Source organism: Empidonax traillii, unplaced genomic scaffold (genome assembly GCF_003031625.1).
Source record: "Empidonax traillii isolate 1590-97213 ecotype Southwest subspecies unplaced genomic scaffold, ASM303162v1 scaffold201:size1909950, whole genome shotgun sequence".
In the NCBI taxonomy this organism is placed as follows: Eukaryota; Metazoa; Chordata; class Aves; order Passeriformes; family Tyrannidae; genus Empidonax; species Empidonax traillii.
Genome location: NW_020955394.1, coordinates 264,575 through 282,502, shown reverse-complemented (window position 1 = coordinate 282,502; position 17,928 = coordinate 264,575). Strand labels below are relative to the sequence as shown.

At 46.1% G+C, this 17,928-nt stretch overlaps 1 protein-coding gene across 2 annotated transcripts; it reads right to left on the bottom strand.

The window, feature by feature from the left end:
* Positions 1-330: 330 nt before the first annotated feature.
* Positions 331-17,001, bottom strand: FAH (fumarylacetoacetate hydrolase). 2 transcript variants are annotated; one of them, XM_027887019.1, is made up of 14 exons: positions 16,800-16,998; positions 14,479-14,589; positions 13,732-13,853; positions 12,553-12,602; positions 10,953-11,043; positions 10,345-10,442; positions 10,031-10,083; positions 8,568-8,667; positions 7,746-7,876; positions 7,151-7,226; positions 6,496-6,542; positions 5,276-5,377; positions 4,157-4,274; positions 331-553 (listed from the first exon to the last, which is right to left on the bottom strand). In XM_027887019.1, exons 1-14 carry the CDS (start codon positions 16,992-16,994, stop codon positions 474-476), a joined length of 1,374 nt encoding a protein of 457 aa, XP_027742820.1. In that variant the 5' UTR covers positions 16,995-16,998; the 3' UTR covers positions 331-473. The 2 variants fall into 2 exon arrangements, with proteins under 2 accessions (XP_027742820.1, XP_027742821.1); XM_027887020.1 differs by lacking the exons at positions 331-553; positions 4,157-4,274; positions 5,276-5,377 and adding an exon at positions 5,424-5,489 and having other exon boundaries at positions 16,800-17,001.
* Positions 17,002-17,928: the final 927 nt, after the last annotated feature.

The following is a 17,928-nucleotide window of genomic DNA, read 5'->3' as shown; positions in this document are numbered from 1 at the left end:
CAAATTATTTTAGGGCATAGTCATCTAACTCTTACTCAGGATGGTCTGCAAGTTTTAACATCCATATGCAACTCACCTTCAGGGTTTTACCTCCAGTATATTAACACCATGGAAAGAGAAAGTCAGCATGGAATCTCAGATGTTATCATCAACTTAGTACTCTGAATATTTAAGTTTACTTGAAAGTCTCTTTTTATAATTACGGAAAAAAACCACATTAATATAGTAGAAAAGCTAAGAATCTCACTTTCCACTTCAATCATCTTATTCCTATTCTGAGACTTGCAAGATAGCACTGAAATATTTTTCTTATCACACCAGAGAGCCACGTTCATCTTTAAGATATTTATTGATAATTAAAAATAATAAGATTTCAATCACTCTTATAAAAATAATAAATCTGAGTAAAGCAGAGTGACTGGTAAAGGCAGGGGGAGGGTTCCTCATCCTCAGGCGTCACCTTACTCCAGTCATCAGGGGTTTGACAGAGCTGGAAGGATTTTTCCCGAGCATTGGCCAAATCCCACGCGGAAGCCGTTGCCCTGGCAGTAACCTAGGGACAGAAAACAACAGACAGCTTGTGCTGTAAGGATTGCAGGATTTTACCAGGAATAAAAGTGAATAAAGGCATAAAGAGACCCAAATCAAGTGAAAACATATCAGAAATGCAATAAGGGGTAAAAAAATAAAAATAATAATAATAAGAAGAAGAAAAAAAGAACACCTGGAAGAGTTCAAGTAGCTCAGGAACACAAGAAAAAAAGAAGCACAAAATGTTAAACACAGCAATATGCAAGCTCAGTGAATTGATCAAAGAGCAAACAAGATATGCAACATTTCTGTTTTCAAACCTAACCTGGAGCACCATCAATCTAACTGGCAAAGCCATTTGCTGCCTCTCCCAGCCCTGCAATTAATCAAGTAAATCTGGATTCTCTTTCTGGAGCATTAGGACTGCTCTTGGGACATCAGGATGCTTACAGCCAGAAAGATGGTCATTAAACCTTGTCAAACAGCACGATCTACCCTTGCAGAAGTTGTTTTGCTTGCTAAAATCAAGTGGTTTCGTTCCAGGAAAAACTCGGCATCTGAGTCAAAGTACTCATTTATCCTGTGTTACAGGAGTGGAAGGTCTGCTGGCTGCTGCTGAACTCGTGGGGCTGTGGCAGAATTTCTCTCTGCACCTGTGTGATGGAGGAGATGACACCAGGATGGAGATGCCGCAGCACCTCTTGCTGCCACAGGCCAGCCAAGCTGCTCCAGAAACAGCATCCACCAGCAAAGCTGCAGGTAAGGCAGGGAAGGAGACACAGCCAGGGCCCTCTGGCCCATCTGGGCAGAAACAGCTGAAGAGACCTACTGCAGCTTTCTGCTACAACAGCTGATCAAAGGAAGGACAGAAGTGGCATATGCTGGGTTTTAAGGACTGATTTCATAGTTAGAGATGGATTTCCCTGATGGAATACATCAACCTTCCCTGCATGTGATAAAAACCAGCTGCTTTCAAGAAGCCAAGAAGGAGCTAAACAGAACAGAGCTTAGCTCCAATTCCCATCCTTAGCACAGGTCAGTGGAAACCTCCTCTGAGGAAGAGGATGGGTGGGCTCAGGCTGCAGGGTAGCCAAAGTTGTCACAGCACGAGGACAGACCCTGCCAGCTCTAAACCATGGTGCAGTCCTCACAGCCAGGCTGAAATGAAGTTTTCCCAAGTACAGCAGTGTCTGTAAGTGCTTGTGTAAAGCCACAGACACCATCCCAGTGTCTGCCAGGTAATCCTCATCCATAAACAATACTGGAGTAAGGTGCTGTAAGGCTCAGCTCCACTTCCATTTGTCTCATTAGGCTTCATTGCCAGCTTTCCTTCGAGTGCCAGCTTATTATTTCAGTCCAGTTTAGTTATCCCCCGCTGTCAGCCACGATTTAGAGCAGCACCAAGGAGAAGCACATTAAATAAAGCAAGCTCTGTGCTGCCAGCAGCCCTGGCCTGAGCTGTGTGTGTGCCAAGGAGCTACTGAGGGGTTTTTGCAGCTGGCTGCCACACACCATTCCCCTGCCACAGCCCTTCCCCTGCAATGCTCCCTCCCTCAGACACACTTCTTGGGAGAAAGAAATGTATTTCTCTCATTTTATGTGTTAGGTCTCTGAAATAGCTCCCACATGGGGAACAAGAACATGAAGTTGAAACAGGAAACTAAAAATGATGGGTTGGGCACTTGGAAGCGCCCTGGGGATGGGATGGAATAGCAGTAGCCCTGCCTCAAGGGTGCCTTAAGGCACTGGACCTGCCATACATCACCAAATAGGAGCAGATCCCAAACTGTCCCAGCAGACAGCCCCAGCAGCACCTGACTCTTTGCAATGCCTGATCACCACAACCACAAACTGCTGCCAGTGTAAAATAGCTCAGCAGACCGATGAACATGAGACTGTCCCACCGGGGCCACAGTGCCTTCATCCAGGTCAACACCAATGCCACTGTGCCATCTTTAATGGTTAAAGACATTCGGGATTCAAAGTATTTATGTAAGTAACACAGCTTGTTCTGGGCATGGAGAACAACGTGGGTCATGGACCAGCCCCATTTGTCCCTGAGGTGGCTCCCCATGGCAGCAGTTCCCAAACCACAAGGTGCTTCTCACCAATATCAGCATGAACATCCGAAGGGATGTTCATCATACCCACCTGTACCCTAATTTAGGGCTCCTGGCATAGTTACTGAAGGGAGATTGGCAACTCCAGAGGGCAGTGTGGCACTGGGAATTGCTGGAGGAGTGTCTTTGCAGGGAGCCTGTAGAGGGCAATGTCAGACTCCTACATGTGACAGCATGAGTAGTTGGGGGGTTGTTGGGAGGCTGAAGGATGTAAGAGGTATTGGGGACTCCTTGTTTTCATCATCTGTGGCTTTATCCAGTACCTCTCAATCTCCAGGCTACTGCACAGGCTGCCAGGTGAGAGACACTGGGGCTCTGGCTGCAGCAGCACCACCACCACTCATAGAGCCATCGCTTGGGAGAATGGAATACATACATTCCTTTATTTTTTTCGTCACAGAAAAGTTTTGGGGGTTTGTTAAAAATCTTTCTGAAAAGAATTACAATTTTAGACTTTGTCAAAAATTCTAAAAGTCCTGGTTGGATTAAGAGGGCGCAGGTATGTAGGCTCAGAGTAACATCACACCCTCAGGTTGCTGCACAAGCATTAGTCACTCACATTTTATCTGCCTTCAGTCACACCTGTAAGGGTTTTCCCATTGCTTGAGCCATTTGTTCCTGTGCAGACTATCTCTGGTCACATCAGCAGGATGGAGCAGCTCAGAGCCAGGTGTGGCACTGGCTGGATGTCATCTGATGACGTACAACATCCCACAAAACATCCCCTAAACATTCAGTAAGCAGCATAGCAAAGACATGCAGGCTAGAACCAAAAGTTTCTCATGACTGTTCTTGCCAAATATTTGCCACCTCAAAGCCATAATGGGGTTGAAAAGATGAAAGTTAAAAATATATTTATTCTGCACTAGGTTTGGGTTAAAAAGAAGTAGGAGGGGGATTTGGATCACAAAACACCGTGGAAGATTTTAATTCACAAAATCCTGAATCTACAGAGATGAAAGCTAAAACCATGTCCCAGCATGAAAGAGCTCTGAAGCAGAGCCCTTTTCAGAGGGGAGCTGGTCAGCTGTTCTAGCAGGCATCATGCTGTTTCCCACATATTTGATTTGCAACACACTTCACTGAAGATGCCTAGGCTACAAATGAAATATTATTTGCAAAATAGCTTCTTTCAGCGTTTGCTGAGCTCTGCTCTACATGCAAACTTGAACTATGGTGGCAACAACACATCAACTGCTTCTAGTCCCGGGGCATTTTCACCCTTAAAGGCAAACCTACCTCCACCATCCCCTTAGCACTCACACACCAGCACAGCAAGAGCATTAAGTACTTAGCAAAGCCAACAACCTAATCTGGAGAGCATTTACGGCAGGGAAATTTCTATCCACCTGCTTTTGGCTCCTGACAGGTAGGATGGAAACAACTGTGCTTGCACGGCAGGTACGTACAGAGCAGCCCATCTCTGCACCAGCTGCTTGCCCTTCTGGGATCAATCTATGGACCCGTGTCCTCGATGCAGCGTGAGAGCAGATATCCACCATTACCTGTCAGAATGATTTCATCTCCGTCCTGAAGGAATTTACGAGACTGTCCACTGCCAAGAGGGATTTCTTTTGTTCCGTTCCAGGACAGCTCCAGCATGGAGCCAAAGCTCTCCGGCTCCTGCAGCGAGAGTTTGTAAACAAATAAACAATTTTTTAGTATCTCTCCTGCTGTTCAGCTACTTGCTGCTGGGACCAGACACATAAGTATGTTACCTCTAAGGAACAGAGTTTTGCTGTTGATTTAATTCATTGACACATTGGCTTCTTTCCCCGCCTTTGCATTTTAATTGCTTGCTGGCTATCAGCAGTGATGCTTACATCTGTTATCTGGTGCATTTAACATAGTGCTCATAACCCTGTGAAAGCAGTTTGGGTCTGCCACAGCAAGAATGGAAACAAATGGAGGAGACTTCTACAAAGCCATTGCTTTTATGTAGTCACGTTTCAGATTTTTAATTACATTTTGTTCTTTAGAGGAGCAAAGCTGGCTGAATGTTTGTGAATCTTTGATGTCATTCTGCCAGTACAATAGCTGGAAGATTCAAAAAGCACATGAGAAGTGTTTAAAGTGAAAGTACAGGCATTCCAACTTGAAAACAACTTACCTGAGGCTGTCCTTGAGACAGCATGTACAGGATTTGTATTTGGTGTTTCAGAAAGAGTGAGTTACCTGTAAATTAAAACAACTGCCCATATGACAGTTCAAGGGGAATAACAGCTTGGGAAGTTGGCTCCAACTTCACTGGAGAAACTAAAAGTTATACCCATGCACCTTTTACATTCTTAGCAGAAGTAACAAAGCTGCATTTTATAGAGGATAAATGGGCTGTGTGGATATTTGGACACAGAAATTAATTTGCAGCTATTGTAAAACAGTTCTTAGGGAAAGGAATAAAGGAGAGACCAAAAACCAAACACCAATTAAAAAAAAAAGAAAAACAACACCGAAAACACTTCACAGTGTGATTTTGGGTCTACCAAAGCAGCAGCAGACCAAAGTGCCTGGGAAAGAACTGCAGATAGTTCTGTGGCTGCTCAGATCAGCCAGGATTCTGACCCAAGCCCTGCTCAGCTGGTTCTGGATCATTAACCAGTGACTGTCATTATTTAGACACTTACGGGTCCACTGATGGTGCCAGAGGCCAGGAGATCTCCAGGTCTGAGGTTGCAGCCGTTGATGGAATGATGAGCCAGCTGCTGTTTCATGGTCCAGTACATGTGCTGGAGGAAGGAGGAAGAGGAAGCTAAAGCAAAGAGGGACAAACCTCTCTGGTGTGCCATTAAGCTATGCAGAATGTATTGCATTCTTGGGATGATGCTGGTAAGACTGTCCCCAAAGGAAAATTTCCCTCTTTAATCAGGAGCCTTCAACAACCTAAAAGCAACATCCACAGTTACTCAGTAACTGCATTCTGAGCAGTTATGTGGCCTGGCTGATGGCATTTATAAAACACACACTTTAACATGCAACTTAGTCCCCTAAAATTTCCCTTTTTTCATCTGGATGTGATTTTCCCTTTTCTTCTTCCTCTCTAAGGTCAGCACTACTGACCCAGGCTCCATGAGTAAGTCCAGCATTTTAATGGGTTCACAGAAAAATCTCCTTATTACTGATTTGCTGACTATTGATTTACTGATTAAGGTAATTACTATGCAAAGAGCCAAAAATGAATATGAAATTGCTTGAGAAACGCTGCAGCTGGCACATAGATCTCCTGGCTTCAATCAGTGGGTAGAGGCAGAGCTTCCTCGCTGCCCACAGAGGGGCCAGGGCAGACCCAGGCTGGCAGCAGTGAGCTGCATCTAAATTAGAGCTGTGGCTGCAGAGCTGTATTGCACCTTGGCATGGCAAGAGGCAATTCCCTCTCCCTGTGAGCCCTCTGCTCTCACTGCCAAATGGACACATAACTTAAAATGCTCTGAGCACCCCAAACCAAGCAGTGGAAAGAGCTGCCCCCTTCTTCAGTGCTTGAGCATTCAGGAGTTTCCATCCCACAGGGGTGAACTATCACCACCCTCCAACCTTTTTTCCTCTGTCTCCTGTGGAGATACACACCAGGCTGGATCTTCAGCTGCATTGGAACAGGCTGCCCAGGGAAGTGGTGGAATCATTACCACCCCTGGAAGTGTTCAAAAGGCGTGTGGGTGTGAGGGACATGGTTCAGTGGTGGACTTGGCAGTGGTGGGTTAACATGGGGGCTCAATGGTCTTGGAAGTCTTTTGCAACCTTAGTGATTCTATGGTTCCAATGCAAAAAAACCAGAGTTTAAAAACTGCCTCAGGCTGGAGTTGATGGCATCAGCAAGACTGCAAATGAACAAAACATGCTGGAGTCTTACCTTGAAATTGGATCTGCATATAGTAGTTGGTGTGTTCATTCCTTCTCCTGCAGAAAAAAAAAAAAAAAGAAAGAGAGAAGCAATTTGTTTGTGTTGGATGAATGATATTGGAGTCTTTTATTTTACAGATGAATGGAGACTTCTTTAATCATTGTAATCCCTACAGAGAAACCAGTAATAACATTTTCTATTGCTACAGAGACCAGTATTTCATAGAAAACAAGTGGGTTTTTTTTTCTGATGGATAGCACCAGAGTAGCATCATGCTGCCCATTTTCTATGCTCTCTCACAGGAGCAGCACCTGGACCTAGCAGTCAGCAGGGCCATGAGCTGGGGGCTGAGCTGGGTTAACACCTGGATTCCAGATATATGTGCACTTTTCATGCCCCATTTACCCCCGCCCATGCAAGGAGACCCCACAGGGACCCTCCTCGTCAAAAGCCAATCATCTGGGAGGGCATTCCCTCCTTGGCACATTGCTGCATGGCCAGTATGGGGCAAGAAGAGCTTTGCCTCTTTCTCTGACAGAGGCAATCTGGGTAAAGATGGAAAAGAAGGACTGTGGAGCCAAGAGCAAAGTGACTGAAAAATGTGGTGATTCTGCAGTCCTTAACGGGCAGTTTCAGCTTTGTAACCCCCTCAGCTTTGCCATACCTTTAATAGCAACAAAGAGATTGATGTCAAAAGTGTAGGGTTCTTTATCCTGAAGGTAGGGCAGTGGCTTGGGATCCTAAAAGCAGATAAAAGGCATCACAGTCTAAACACACAGAAACGAAAAATTCCACAAGCCACCCGAGTGACTTTTTGTTTACCCAGCCCGTGCTGCCCACCCCATTCATTTCACTGTTCTTACTGCTCAGGTTATCTCTTTGATTGGTCTCATGAACACAATTTTAAAGATCTTTCTGAACAGATATGATATCCATATAATCTGATTCCTTTTTCTGCACATGGGCTCCAAATGCCACCTCCATCATTGCAGTGTGCGTGTTAACCCAAAACAGAGTGCTAAACACACCTTTGCTCTGTACCTGCACAAAGAAGATGGTTTGAGGTCTCTGCAAGACTCTCTGTTACCCTTTCCCACTTTAACTAAACATTTACATAATGCAGACAACTGGAAGTGCTTGAAAAAAGTGTTTTGGCTTGAGTCCACCCTCTCTCCATTGCCTGCTGGATTTGCCTTCCAGCTCTGCTGATATTTTTCTAGCACCGCTTTGCCTTTATTTCAACCCTTTCTCCTGCTAACCTGGACAGGGTTTGGCAACACAAATGGCATGAGAGCTTCCATGGTAACAACCCACGGAGAGATGGTTGTGCCAAGGCTCTTGCTCAGGAAGGGACCCAGAGGAACATACTCCCATTTCTGGATGTCACGGGCTGGGAAGAGAAAATTCAAAGCAAAGCAGTTAAATGTATCCCAGGAGTTGCACAGCCATCAGACCTGTGAGACAGTAACATGAACTGGAGATGTTACCCCCATCCTTTTCTAGCCATCCTAATTTCAATCCATTCCTTTTGGACTTTCAACCCCGTTTTCTTTGACCAGCAAGATTAGGAAGAAAAAAAGTCAGCAATAAGTAAAAGAAGTCAGGCTATCCCCATATAACCAGTATTTTTATCGCCGGTTTAATTAATGCTTTTGCACCCAGCTAATGGTCTTTGCCAGTCATAGGGCCAATTTCAACTAGTTAAATCTTTGTAGAGACTGAGGGATTTGAGATTGCCAAATCCTTTTCCTTCTCCTGACACTGAAATCAATCACCATCCTTGGAATCACCATCCTCAGGGCTGCTCTATCCCTGCCCAGAAGAAACTAGACTGATATTAGCTCTTTTATAAGTAAATAAATCTTCATTAGGCAGCAATTTCTGGTTCTACTGATTGATTGAAGGCAGATTAATATAGACACTGCGAAATACAGACAGCACTTCATTTTCATCCGTTTCAGCTGTACCCAGTGGTTTCAATGATCGCTACTCTACTATTAAAATATGTAATTTATCCCTCTCTAAGGCTTCTCATGACACTGTAACCCCCTCTCCAGGCAGACTCCTGCAGCACTGGTTACCGCTCCAGTCGTTCATAAGGACCATCCCAAAGATGTGCTCGTGGGCTTTGCTGATAGGAATTGGCTCCCCATACTTGTTTCCAGGACCTACAAAAAATGCCTGAAATTGAAAAGCAACACACTGAGTTTTTTTAAGCTAAAAATCTTTACTGCACAGAGGATTACAGGCACCAGCAACAGAGGCTGGACGGGATGGGCTGTGCATTTCCCATACACATTTAGAAAAAAAACGTGGACTACTCCCTCTTTCTTCCCCTCCATGAAGCTGGCAGGCTTGATTTACTTAAGAACACTGTGTTGCTAAGAGACAGGCATTAAACAAGGGCATGATGTTGTCAAAACGAAGGAGTGAAAAACGGTCCCTCCTAATTATAATCCGGATGCAGAACAGGTTTGCCCACTGAAAGGGCTCTGTTTGCTGCAGACAGTGAACAGGAAAGAGTTCAAAGTCATCTGAGGGGATGCTGAACGTGGCTGGAGCCTGTTGTGACAGTGGAGAAGAGGAAGCAGATGGAGAAATGTGCCCCACTAAATAAAACAGGTCATGAACTGGGTGCCCGCACTTGCTCCCTTAGGAAATGTACAGTCTGAGCACATGGCAGAGGATTCTGTGGGGAATCAGTTCTCTCCTTCTGCCAACAACGTGGAAGTTTTTTCTTCTGCTCTTGCAGTATCCACCAGGAAAACTCAGGCTGCAAAGCAGAGGTACAGCAGCACCAGGGGTACCCCACTTCATGGGACTGCTTCCCCCTTTATAGCATTGATTTAGAAAGCACACAGTATTAAAGGCTTTCACTTCATTTTTGGTACAATTTGCCTCAACACCACACTTCCTCCACTTTTTTTTTTTTTTTAAACGGGAAAGATGGGGAACGAATCATATAAAAATTATATAAATCATTGAAATGACATAAATCTTAGTGAACAGTCCTATGCAAGTCTCCCTTCTGGACCACACTAAGCCACAAGACACTGTGCCTTCCAAGTATGTTTTGCTGCAACATCCACAGCACAGGTTTCCTCTTTTCAGTCAGGAGGATGTGGAGTTTGAGTCACACTCCCAAGTACTCACACTTCCCCTGCTCTAGACTCAAGCCTGAACTTCCAAAACTCACAGCATCACTGAAAGATCCTGCTGTGGTGCAGAGGTAGCTGCTAACCAGGTAACATGCTCTTGTGTCTGATAAAAGAAATTGTGCCTGCCTTCTGCCAGACTGCTGCACTGGTGCTCAGGTTGGTGCAGTTAAGCTGTTTCCAGCCTGAAAGCTGTATGAGCAAACCCTCATCCTCGTCAGAAGGGAAGTTTTTCTCTGCAGAAATCTTTACTGCCTGCTCAGAGGGGAACACAGGAATGGACCTTATAGGACACTCAGTTTAGAAGAAGCTAAACCCACCCTTTCTTCCCTGTTTCTATTTTAATGTTTTTCAAGTGGTAAGGAAAAAAACAAACAAACTCATCTCACCATTTCTAACTCGATATCCAGGCGTTTACAAGCACCAAACACTGGAGGTTTATCTGTGGGTAGGAGAAAGAGAATTTTACATCAGGAAGGCAGGTAGAGAAATAAAAGTAATAGAGAGCAGAAACAGAGCAGCTGGTGCTGCCTGGCATGGAAGCACAAGATGGACTTAACCCAGGGTTTTCTCTTGACCTGACCCAAGGCTGGGCTTTAGACAAGGCCTCCCAGACCCTTCCTCTCCACTGCTCTACGATGTGGAGAAAAAGTAAAAAATGAAATAAGTAAGAATCCACATTAAAATCCTACCATGGACTCACCATTGTCAGGTTTCATTTGTCCCACAGGTCTCCGGATGGGCGTCCCAGACACCACAACAGACGATGCCCGGCCGTGATAACCAACAGGTAAGTGCAGCCTTGTGAAAGAGCATCACAGAGCATGGGTTAGCTGAGTACCAGAGCAGCTTTTTGGGGTGGAAGCACCATGGGGTTGTGAGGTACAAAGAGAGGGCTCTGCAAAATGGGAGATCATTGGCACCTTTCTTACCCTTCTACAAAGACATGAGAGAACTATAATCCAAAGCCATGTAGTAGTGAAGTGCCACTGCTCCATTTAATTCCCTAGAGCTTAAACTCTGCTTTTTTGCCACTCAGCAAAAAATAATTTCTTAGGTATATCTGTCTTTGAACCAGGGGGCTGCAGGGTAACTGGTGAGGCTGCTGCAACAAAATGCAGTGCCCTCAGGTGAGGCTGGGGATATGTGAGTTTCAGTTCTGGTATCAAATTCTTGACTACTTTGTTCTCATCTGCTATGAACTGAAATCAGAATGTTCCTGAAAAACTATTCAGATCTTTAAAAATTCATATATATGTGGAGATAAGCCTGCAAAAAATACTGCACTAGAAAAAAATCCAAACCACCCACCAGTTTGGCATCAGAGCGTTCTCCTTCCCCCTGAACATGATCCCAACATTTGTGGCATGTTGGCGGGAAGAATAGAAGTCAGTGTAATCTCCTGCATGAGAAGAAAAACATAAAATAGGGATTAATGGTAGGAAAGTCCCTCATCTGCTGAGGGGGCTAAAGCACATCATAAGCTGCTGGCAATGAAAAGAGCAGAAAAGGAGAGAATGAGAGTGCTGGATATGGGGATGTAATTAATAGCATGAAAGGGTGATTAACAGTTCACCTATAAATTATGCATATAAAAATGGCGCTTTTTTTTTTTTTTTTTTTTTTTTTTTCCCCATTAGAGAAGAGGGGGGAAAGTACAGGACATAAAGCAACAGCCCCCTTTCCAGAGACAAGGCAATTCCCAGTGCTTTTCCTCCTGCCGGTGGTACCCCGTGGAGGGACTCGGCTGATACTCAGGACATCTGCTGCCCTCTGCTGCCGTCCTTGCAAACAGCTCCCACCCTTCGGATCCACGGGAAAACGGAGGAAATGGGGGAAAAAACCTCAAATTGGGAGGACACATTTTCATTATGTTGTTTTGTGAGCTCAGTAAGTTATCCTGCAGCTCCAGGAGGATCCAGCAGTAATTTATCCCCTGCAGTTTCAGCGTCCCAGCAAAGGATCCAGCCACTCACATCAAGCAAGAACTATGCACAGAACAGAGCTTCAGGTCAGTGTTGTGGAATCCTTAATTCCTTGTGTCTCCATGATAGAGCCCCGTCACACAGCCAGGGCAGTGCTCTGCTCCCAGCACCCATGAGAGACAGCAGCCAGCAATTTTTTTGACAAGACATATTGAACCTGAAGCTATTTTCAGGAAGGTATCACACCTATGGGAACTCCACACTGTTCCTTTGGGAAAGGCTTTGTCCCAAACTGGGGCTGTGCTCCATGGAAGCCAAAAGCCCAGTGGGAACAGTGTTTGGATGGGAAATGGGCAAGTTCACATCCTTGCTCCTATGCAGGTTACACCCTCAAGTGACTTTGATCAAGTTGGTTTGGGTCCAAATACAATTTTCTGTTAGAAAAAGGAAAATGTTTATATCTCTATGTGAATATACCAATTCCAAAACATTCCATGGCCTCATGGGAGGGGTGGTAAGATCTGGAATGCACAGTAATGATCTGGGAGTAGAAACTCATGCCTGTTTATGATGCCACGCTGGAGTATATGCCTTGAAAAATTTTGCAAGGCCTGAATTATTTTTTGATGGTAAAAGGGGAAATTGTTGGAAACTGAACAAGTGTTTCTTGCCTGGCTGTAGTCACAAAGGCCTTTGGTAATGCCAATCTGATGACAGGAGTTATGTACCACCAGACAATCCTGATTTAGTGGAAATTTCGTCCAGGAATCTTCTGGCTGCTATTGAGCTTCCCCAGGCTTTTATTCTTGTGCCACAGACAGCACCTACCTTTCATTACGTGCAATAATCTACTTCTGGCTGCTGCAAAACCCATTCCCTGTCACAGCTATGATCTGACTATCTGAGCAGGCTGGAAATAAAGCAGCTTCTCTGGGCAGGAGCAAAGGGTAGTGCTGAGGAGGAGCCCTTGGCTGCAGGGAACTCACCGATGTGGGCGGGCAGGTGCATTGTTGCAGAAGCTTGAGGTACAAACGCCCTGAAATGAAAAATGATGCCTTCAGCCCTCAGAAAACTTGCAACTCTCGCCTGTAAGAAGCATGTAACTTGCTCTCCCAGCTCCTTCCTTAATTTAGTTTGCAAAGCCTTGCAGCAAAAAAACCTTGCAGAAAAATCTGATGACTGCACAAGCTGCTGTTACTTGAGATGGTTACAGCCAACAGCAGCATCTGCCAGGGTGCGAGTGGGAAGAGGGGCATGCCTGAGGCCAGCTGGGTTTCCAAGGGGCGCAGAGAAACACCCTGTGCCCATGCTCAGCTCACCACTGCCTTTGCTGCGTGGACAGGGTGATTTCATGGGATGTGGCTCCTGAGGTGGCTAATTTGAACATCTGGCACTGCTTAGGGAAGGTCCATGTGTCAAGCAGAGGTTCAACCCTGCTCCTGTACATGTGTGCCTAAATCCCCCAGGGAGGAGCAGCTCCTGCTGGCTGTCAGGAAAGGCACTTGCAGCATTTAAAGCATCACTCCAGACACACGAGAAGGTGTGGGGTTAATGAACACACGTTTTCCATCAGCGCAGCAAGGAGCAGAGCATGGTCCTCCCCTCCTGCCCCTACACCACTGCACTGACCCAAATCTGAAGCCAATTCGTGACCACAGGTTCAGTTTTAGCCAAGTCAGGTGGTTGGTGAGGACAAACTGTGACAAACTGTGTTGGTGAGGACAAAGGTGTGACAGGCAGGGAGGTAGATGCTGGGGAAGGTAGGAGAGGTGGAGACTTGCAGCCACATCTCCATGGAAGGCCATGGTGAAGGGACTGTGGTCAGAGAACCAGCCCAGCCCGCCCCACACCTGCCTGGGCAGCCCCACTCAGCCTCCACAGAGAGGCAGCAGGTCCAGGCACACCCCAGGGCAGAGTTTGGTGTTTCCAGGTGGAGGGTAACACCCCAGATCTGCAGGCACTTACAGGATTAATCAGAGATTAATCTTGATGTAATTAAGAGAAGGAAGCACTCAATGTGCTCAAACCCCAGTTAATTCCCACGTAGGAGGCAGGTGGCCACATTCAGACTTTTGATTTTGGTGCCTCAGATCAGAGGGTGACCTCAGTGACACAGGGCACAGCTGAGAGCTCACTGTTCTCACAGCCTCCCTCTGCTCCCTCACCTTCTCCGCAGCTCCGTGTTGTCCCTCAGGGTGGGCTCTCCAGCCGACAGCAGCCTTTGGAGTAAAGCCCTCGCCTCCGTCCACGCTGGCCGGCCCAGCCCCATGAAGGCATTCAGGGTGGGCTGGCAGGGACACAGAGGTGGGGGGACAGGGGAAAGACCATGTTCTGTTCATCCTTCACATGCATGGAGATGTCCTGCACTCCCATCCGAGTGCTGGATGCCTGTGGCCAGGGTTATGCAGCGGTGGCTGTCTAAAACCACCTGTCCCACCTGTTCATGGCTGCCTGCACCCCCATCCACCCACCACAAGTCCTCTGCAGCAGGACCTGCTGCATGTTTGCATCACCCCATCCTAACACACCAGTTCAGGCCTTGGTGGCTTTGATATCTCAACCAGGTGTAACCAGAGGTTGTTTATATTTACCTTTACCTTTAGCACAACCTCCCTGTCATTAATATCCCATCCAATTCCTTGCCGTGAAGTGTTGAAGGCACAAGCAGGACTGAAATGACATTCAGGCTTTGTGTCAGCCCCCTGCATCGCCAAAGGCTGATGACACTTTCACTGAAAATGCCCTTTGGACCCCCAGTGCCCCAGCTCTCCTTTCTATCACACCTGTGATGGTTTTCCCTATAGCAGAACCTGCCTGACAACACGTTCCTTATCTCACCACTCACTGCTAAAATTCCTTGTGGAATATTTCTAAAATGTGTGTGGAAATTAGAAGAATAGACTGATAAATACCTGGTCAAAGACGTGCTGATGTTTGGCAAGAGCTGGTCCATTGAAAAGATGTTTAATGACGCTGAGATCCAAAATCTGGTCTCCAATCGCTACCCCAAGTCTGTGCCGAGGCTGCAAAGTAGCACGAGGACGGGGGAAGAGAAGAAGAGTTTATGCTTGTACCCAAAAATCCTCCAAAAAAAAGAGGGAAAACAGTGACAACAGAGAGTTTAATCCATGTGGGATAAGGGTCTGATACCTCGGCAATAGGCCATTAAGAGCCAGTCTGTGAGTCTGGCTGCTGAAAAATGTCTGTGGGCAGAGCATCGTTGCAGAATTCCTGCAGACCTTGAGAGGTGGAACACAGCCCAGCCCCATCTTTTGGGGAAAGGAAAGGACTGCACAGCAAGCAGAGGTTTCTCTCCCTTTCCCCCAGAAGCACTTGCCCATCCCTCATTAATGACAAGCATCGCACAGTAAGCCTGTACACGTGGAATATGCTGTGAAGCAGCCAAAAACTGGAGCACAGACAGACCATGGGCAGGATGGATCCCATCCCTACAACCCTGTAACAGGAGAGAGGAGCGGGCATTCTGCACCCCAGCTCCTTCCCAGGGCACTACGTTATTTCTGTACCCCACGGGACGAGGCTGCCCATCCTCACACCACGCGAGGAGCCCACGGCTTGCACGCAAAAGCCCGGCGGGGATCCTCTCTCCAGGAACGGAGAGGAGCGGTGGGTTTGTGGCTGCGCTGGCCGGGCAGATGCAGCCCGAGAGACAAAGCCCCTGTTCATCCCCCGGTGCGTGCGGAGCCGGCGGTGACGGCGGGGCAGCCGCACGGACCGACCCACGGCAGCCCCCCCGCAGCTGCGTGGGGCCGAAAAAATGCAGACAAATTTCAATTATTTGTGTCTATAGGCAAATAGAGACAAACTGGTCACAGTCGGTCTGTAAACAAGCTCACCAAAATAACCACCCGTGCTATTAAACCTGGTTTTTTGTTTTTTTGGTTTTTTGTTTTTTTTTAACCTTTAATTTATAAACAGGATCCCAAGTGTGGTAATAAGTATTTATTCAGCAAACATTCCTGCAGGGAAAAAAAAAAAAACCTAAAGGTCACATCAGGTTAATTTGTAACTGGGATAGTCAGGGATGACATCAATTGTTTTAGCCTGAAATCATTAAAAAATTGGGCTACTTTTAGTACATTATTTTCCTAAACAATTTCCATAAGTCCATTTCTGTCTTGTCACAGGGTTTGAGTGAAGATGTTTTCTTCAAGTAGTTATTGAAGAAGGCAAAAAAATAATCCAAACTTGCTAGATAACAGCACACACATTTGGGAGGAGATTAAATGAACCATCTGAGTTTTATCTTTAGAAAATACCACATCAGAAAACACAATCTTCAGGTTTAAATTCTATTTTTTTTTTCAGACCTGCACAGATAAACAGCAGAAACCACGAGGTAATCATGAAGTTTCCATGAGCAATGATAAATAAATTCTCTCCTTTTTCCTTCCAAGATGCAACTCTTGGCATGTTTTTCTTCTCTCCAGGAGGACTCATCTCTGGGGCTGCATCCCGTCAGGCACTTGGAGGTGTGAAGTTCAGCCTGCTTGGGCTCAGTACTCATGAAAAGAGGAACTGGGAGCTACCTCTTTGGCAAAAAGGTGAACCATGTTTTCTTATGTGATCATAAAACACAAGACCTGAAGCTGGCTAAACCTGTAGCCTTTGGGCACAGCTTTAAACGTAACACACTTGCACACGTTTAATGCAGCATTGCATAAACATGCCCAGTAAAACACAATAGGTCAGCTGCAAAAACAGATAAAATATACATGTGGTGCCCCGGTTTAACACTTTGGCAACTACTAACCAAACTCATCAAGAGCACTATTTAATGTGGCTTCTTAAGGGTGACATTGTGACTACAATCAGTCACAAAGAAGATGAGGGATTGAGTTAAAAAAAAAAAAAAAAGTGAATGCGAACTCTGCTGTGCCTCTATGTAGGGAGTGAGAGGATCAACATAGATTTAATGATTTCACAAAAATGGTCAAACACACAAAAACTACCGTACATATTAGCCAAAGTACTTCTCATCACTATTACCACCTCTCATTTCTTTTGTGCAGTTTTAAAGAAGCTGTCATCAAAACAATCATATAAGGAAACAGGCAGTGCAGCAGCTATAGCTTTGCAGTCAAGCCAGGAAGGCCGTGTGAGTGTCTCAGGCTGGGAAGTTTTCCTTTGTCCCAGGTTGCTGGGAAATTCTGCTCTCTCATAGCCCTGGAACAATTACAACACCCCAAGGACAAAGTGTGCTGTTACTCACCTCCTCCTTGGTGGAGAAAACCCCATAGGGGAGATTTTGGAGAGGAAAATCCGAGTCCTTGTCTACCTGGATGAAAGACATGCTGAACCCTGAGCAGTCCCTGCTCACAGATGGCAGCTCCCACCTCCTGGGTGCTACACGCCTTCCGAGGAGGAAGAACCTCTCCAGGTGTTGTAACCCGGGGCAGAGAAGCATCAAATCCCACCCTTTGTCCTCAGACACAAACCAATCGCCGCTCAGTCGCCATCCCACCCCTCTGCCTGGTCCCCTGGCAGGTTAATCAGTGCCAGAGCTTTGCCTGAGTCAGCAGCTGTTGATTGCTCCCAGCAAGGCAGCGACCCCGGGGAAAAGGGTCTTCCTGCCCACAGTTACCTTTCCTTCAGGCATTTAGAAGATGTGTTGATGAGGCACTTCATTTAGGGCTGGACTTGGCAGTGCTGGGTTTATGGTTGGACTGGATGACTTCGGAGGTCTTTTCCAACCTAAACGTTTCTAGAATTCCATAAACCTTCACCTGAAATTGATGCCCTCCTGTAACAGGTACCGTGCTGTGGGTGAAGGATCCAACCAGAGGGAAATCCACTCAGTTTGCCTTCTGAGGGGTCACTTAGGTGACAGGGTGCTGGTGAAATGATTATGCCCACACTGAGCCGTTCTCCCACCAGGAGCTCAGCAGCCCTTGAAGTTGCACAATTCACACCTGAAACTGCACTTTGTGTGTTTTTTAGTTTTGCAATGCTGCTCCTCACTGAGTCCTTCCACTTTCCCCAGATAGTTCCAGCAGTTTAAAACCAGAGATAAAAGTGCACCCAACCATAAACAGCAGGGAGGCCAATCCTTCTGCTCCCAGTCCCAACTTTCTCCCACCTGCAGGAGAAAATTCACCCATTTTCAGAACTAGAAACCACTGAGGGAATATACTTGAAATTTGAAGTGAATAGCAAAGACCATCTACTTCTAATAAAAAGTTAGATATTTGTGACTGCCAAGCAAAAGAACTGGTTTCCTGCTCATTTTTTTTTTAAATTTTTTTCAGCAGAGACATCAGAGGAAACGCATAAAGTTTTACAGCCAGAGATTTGTGCAAGATGATACAACAGCATCCATGACAGCCCATCTGGGACAGCCA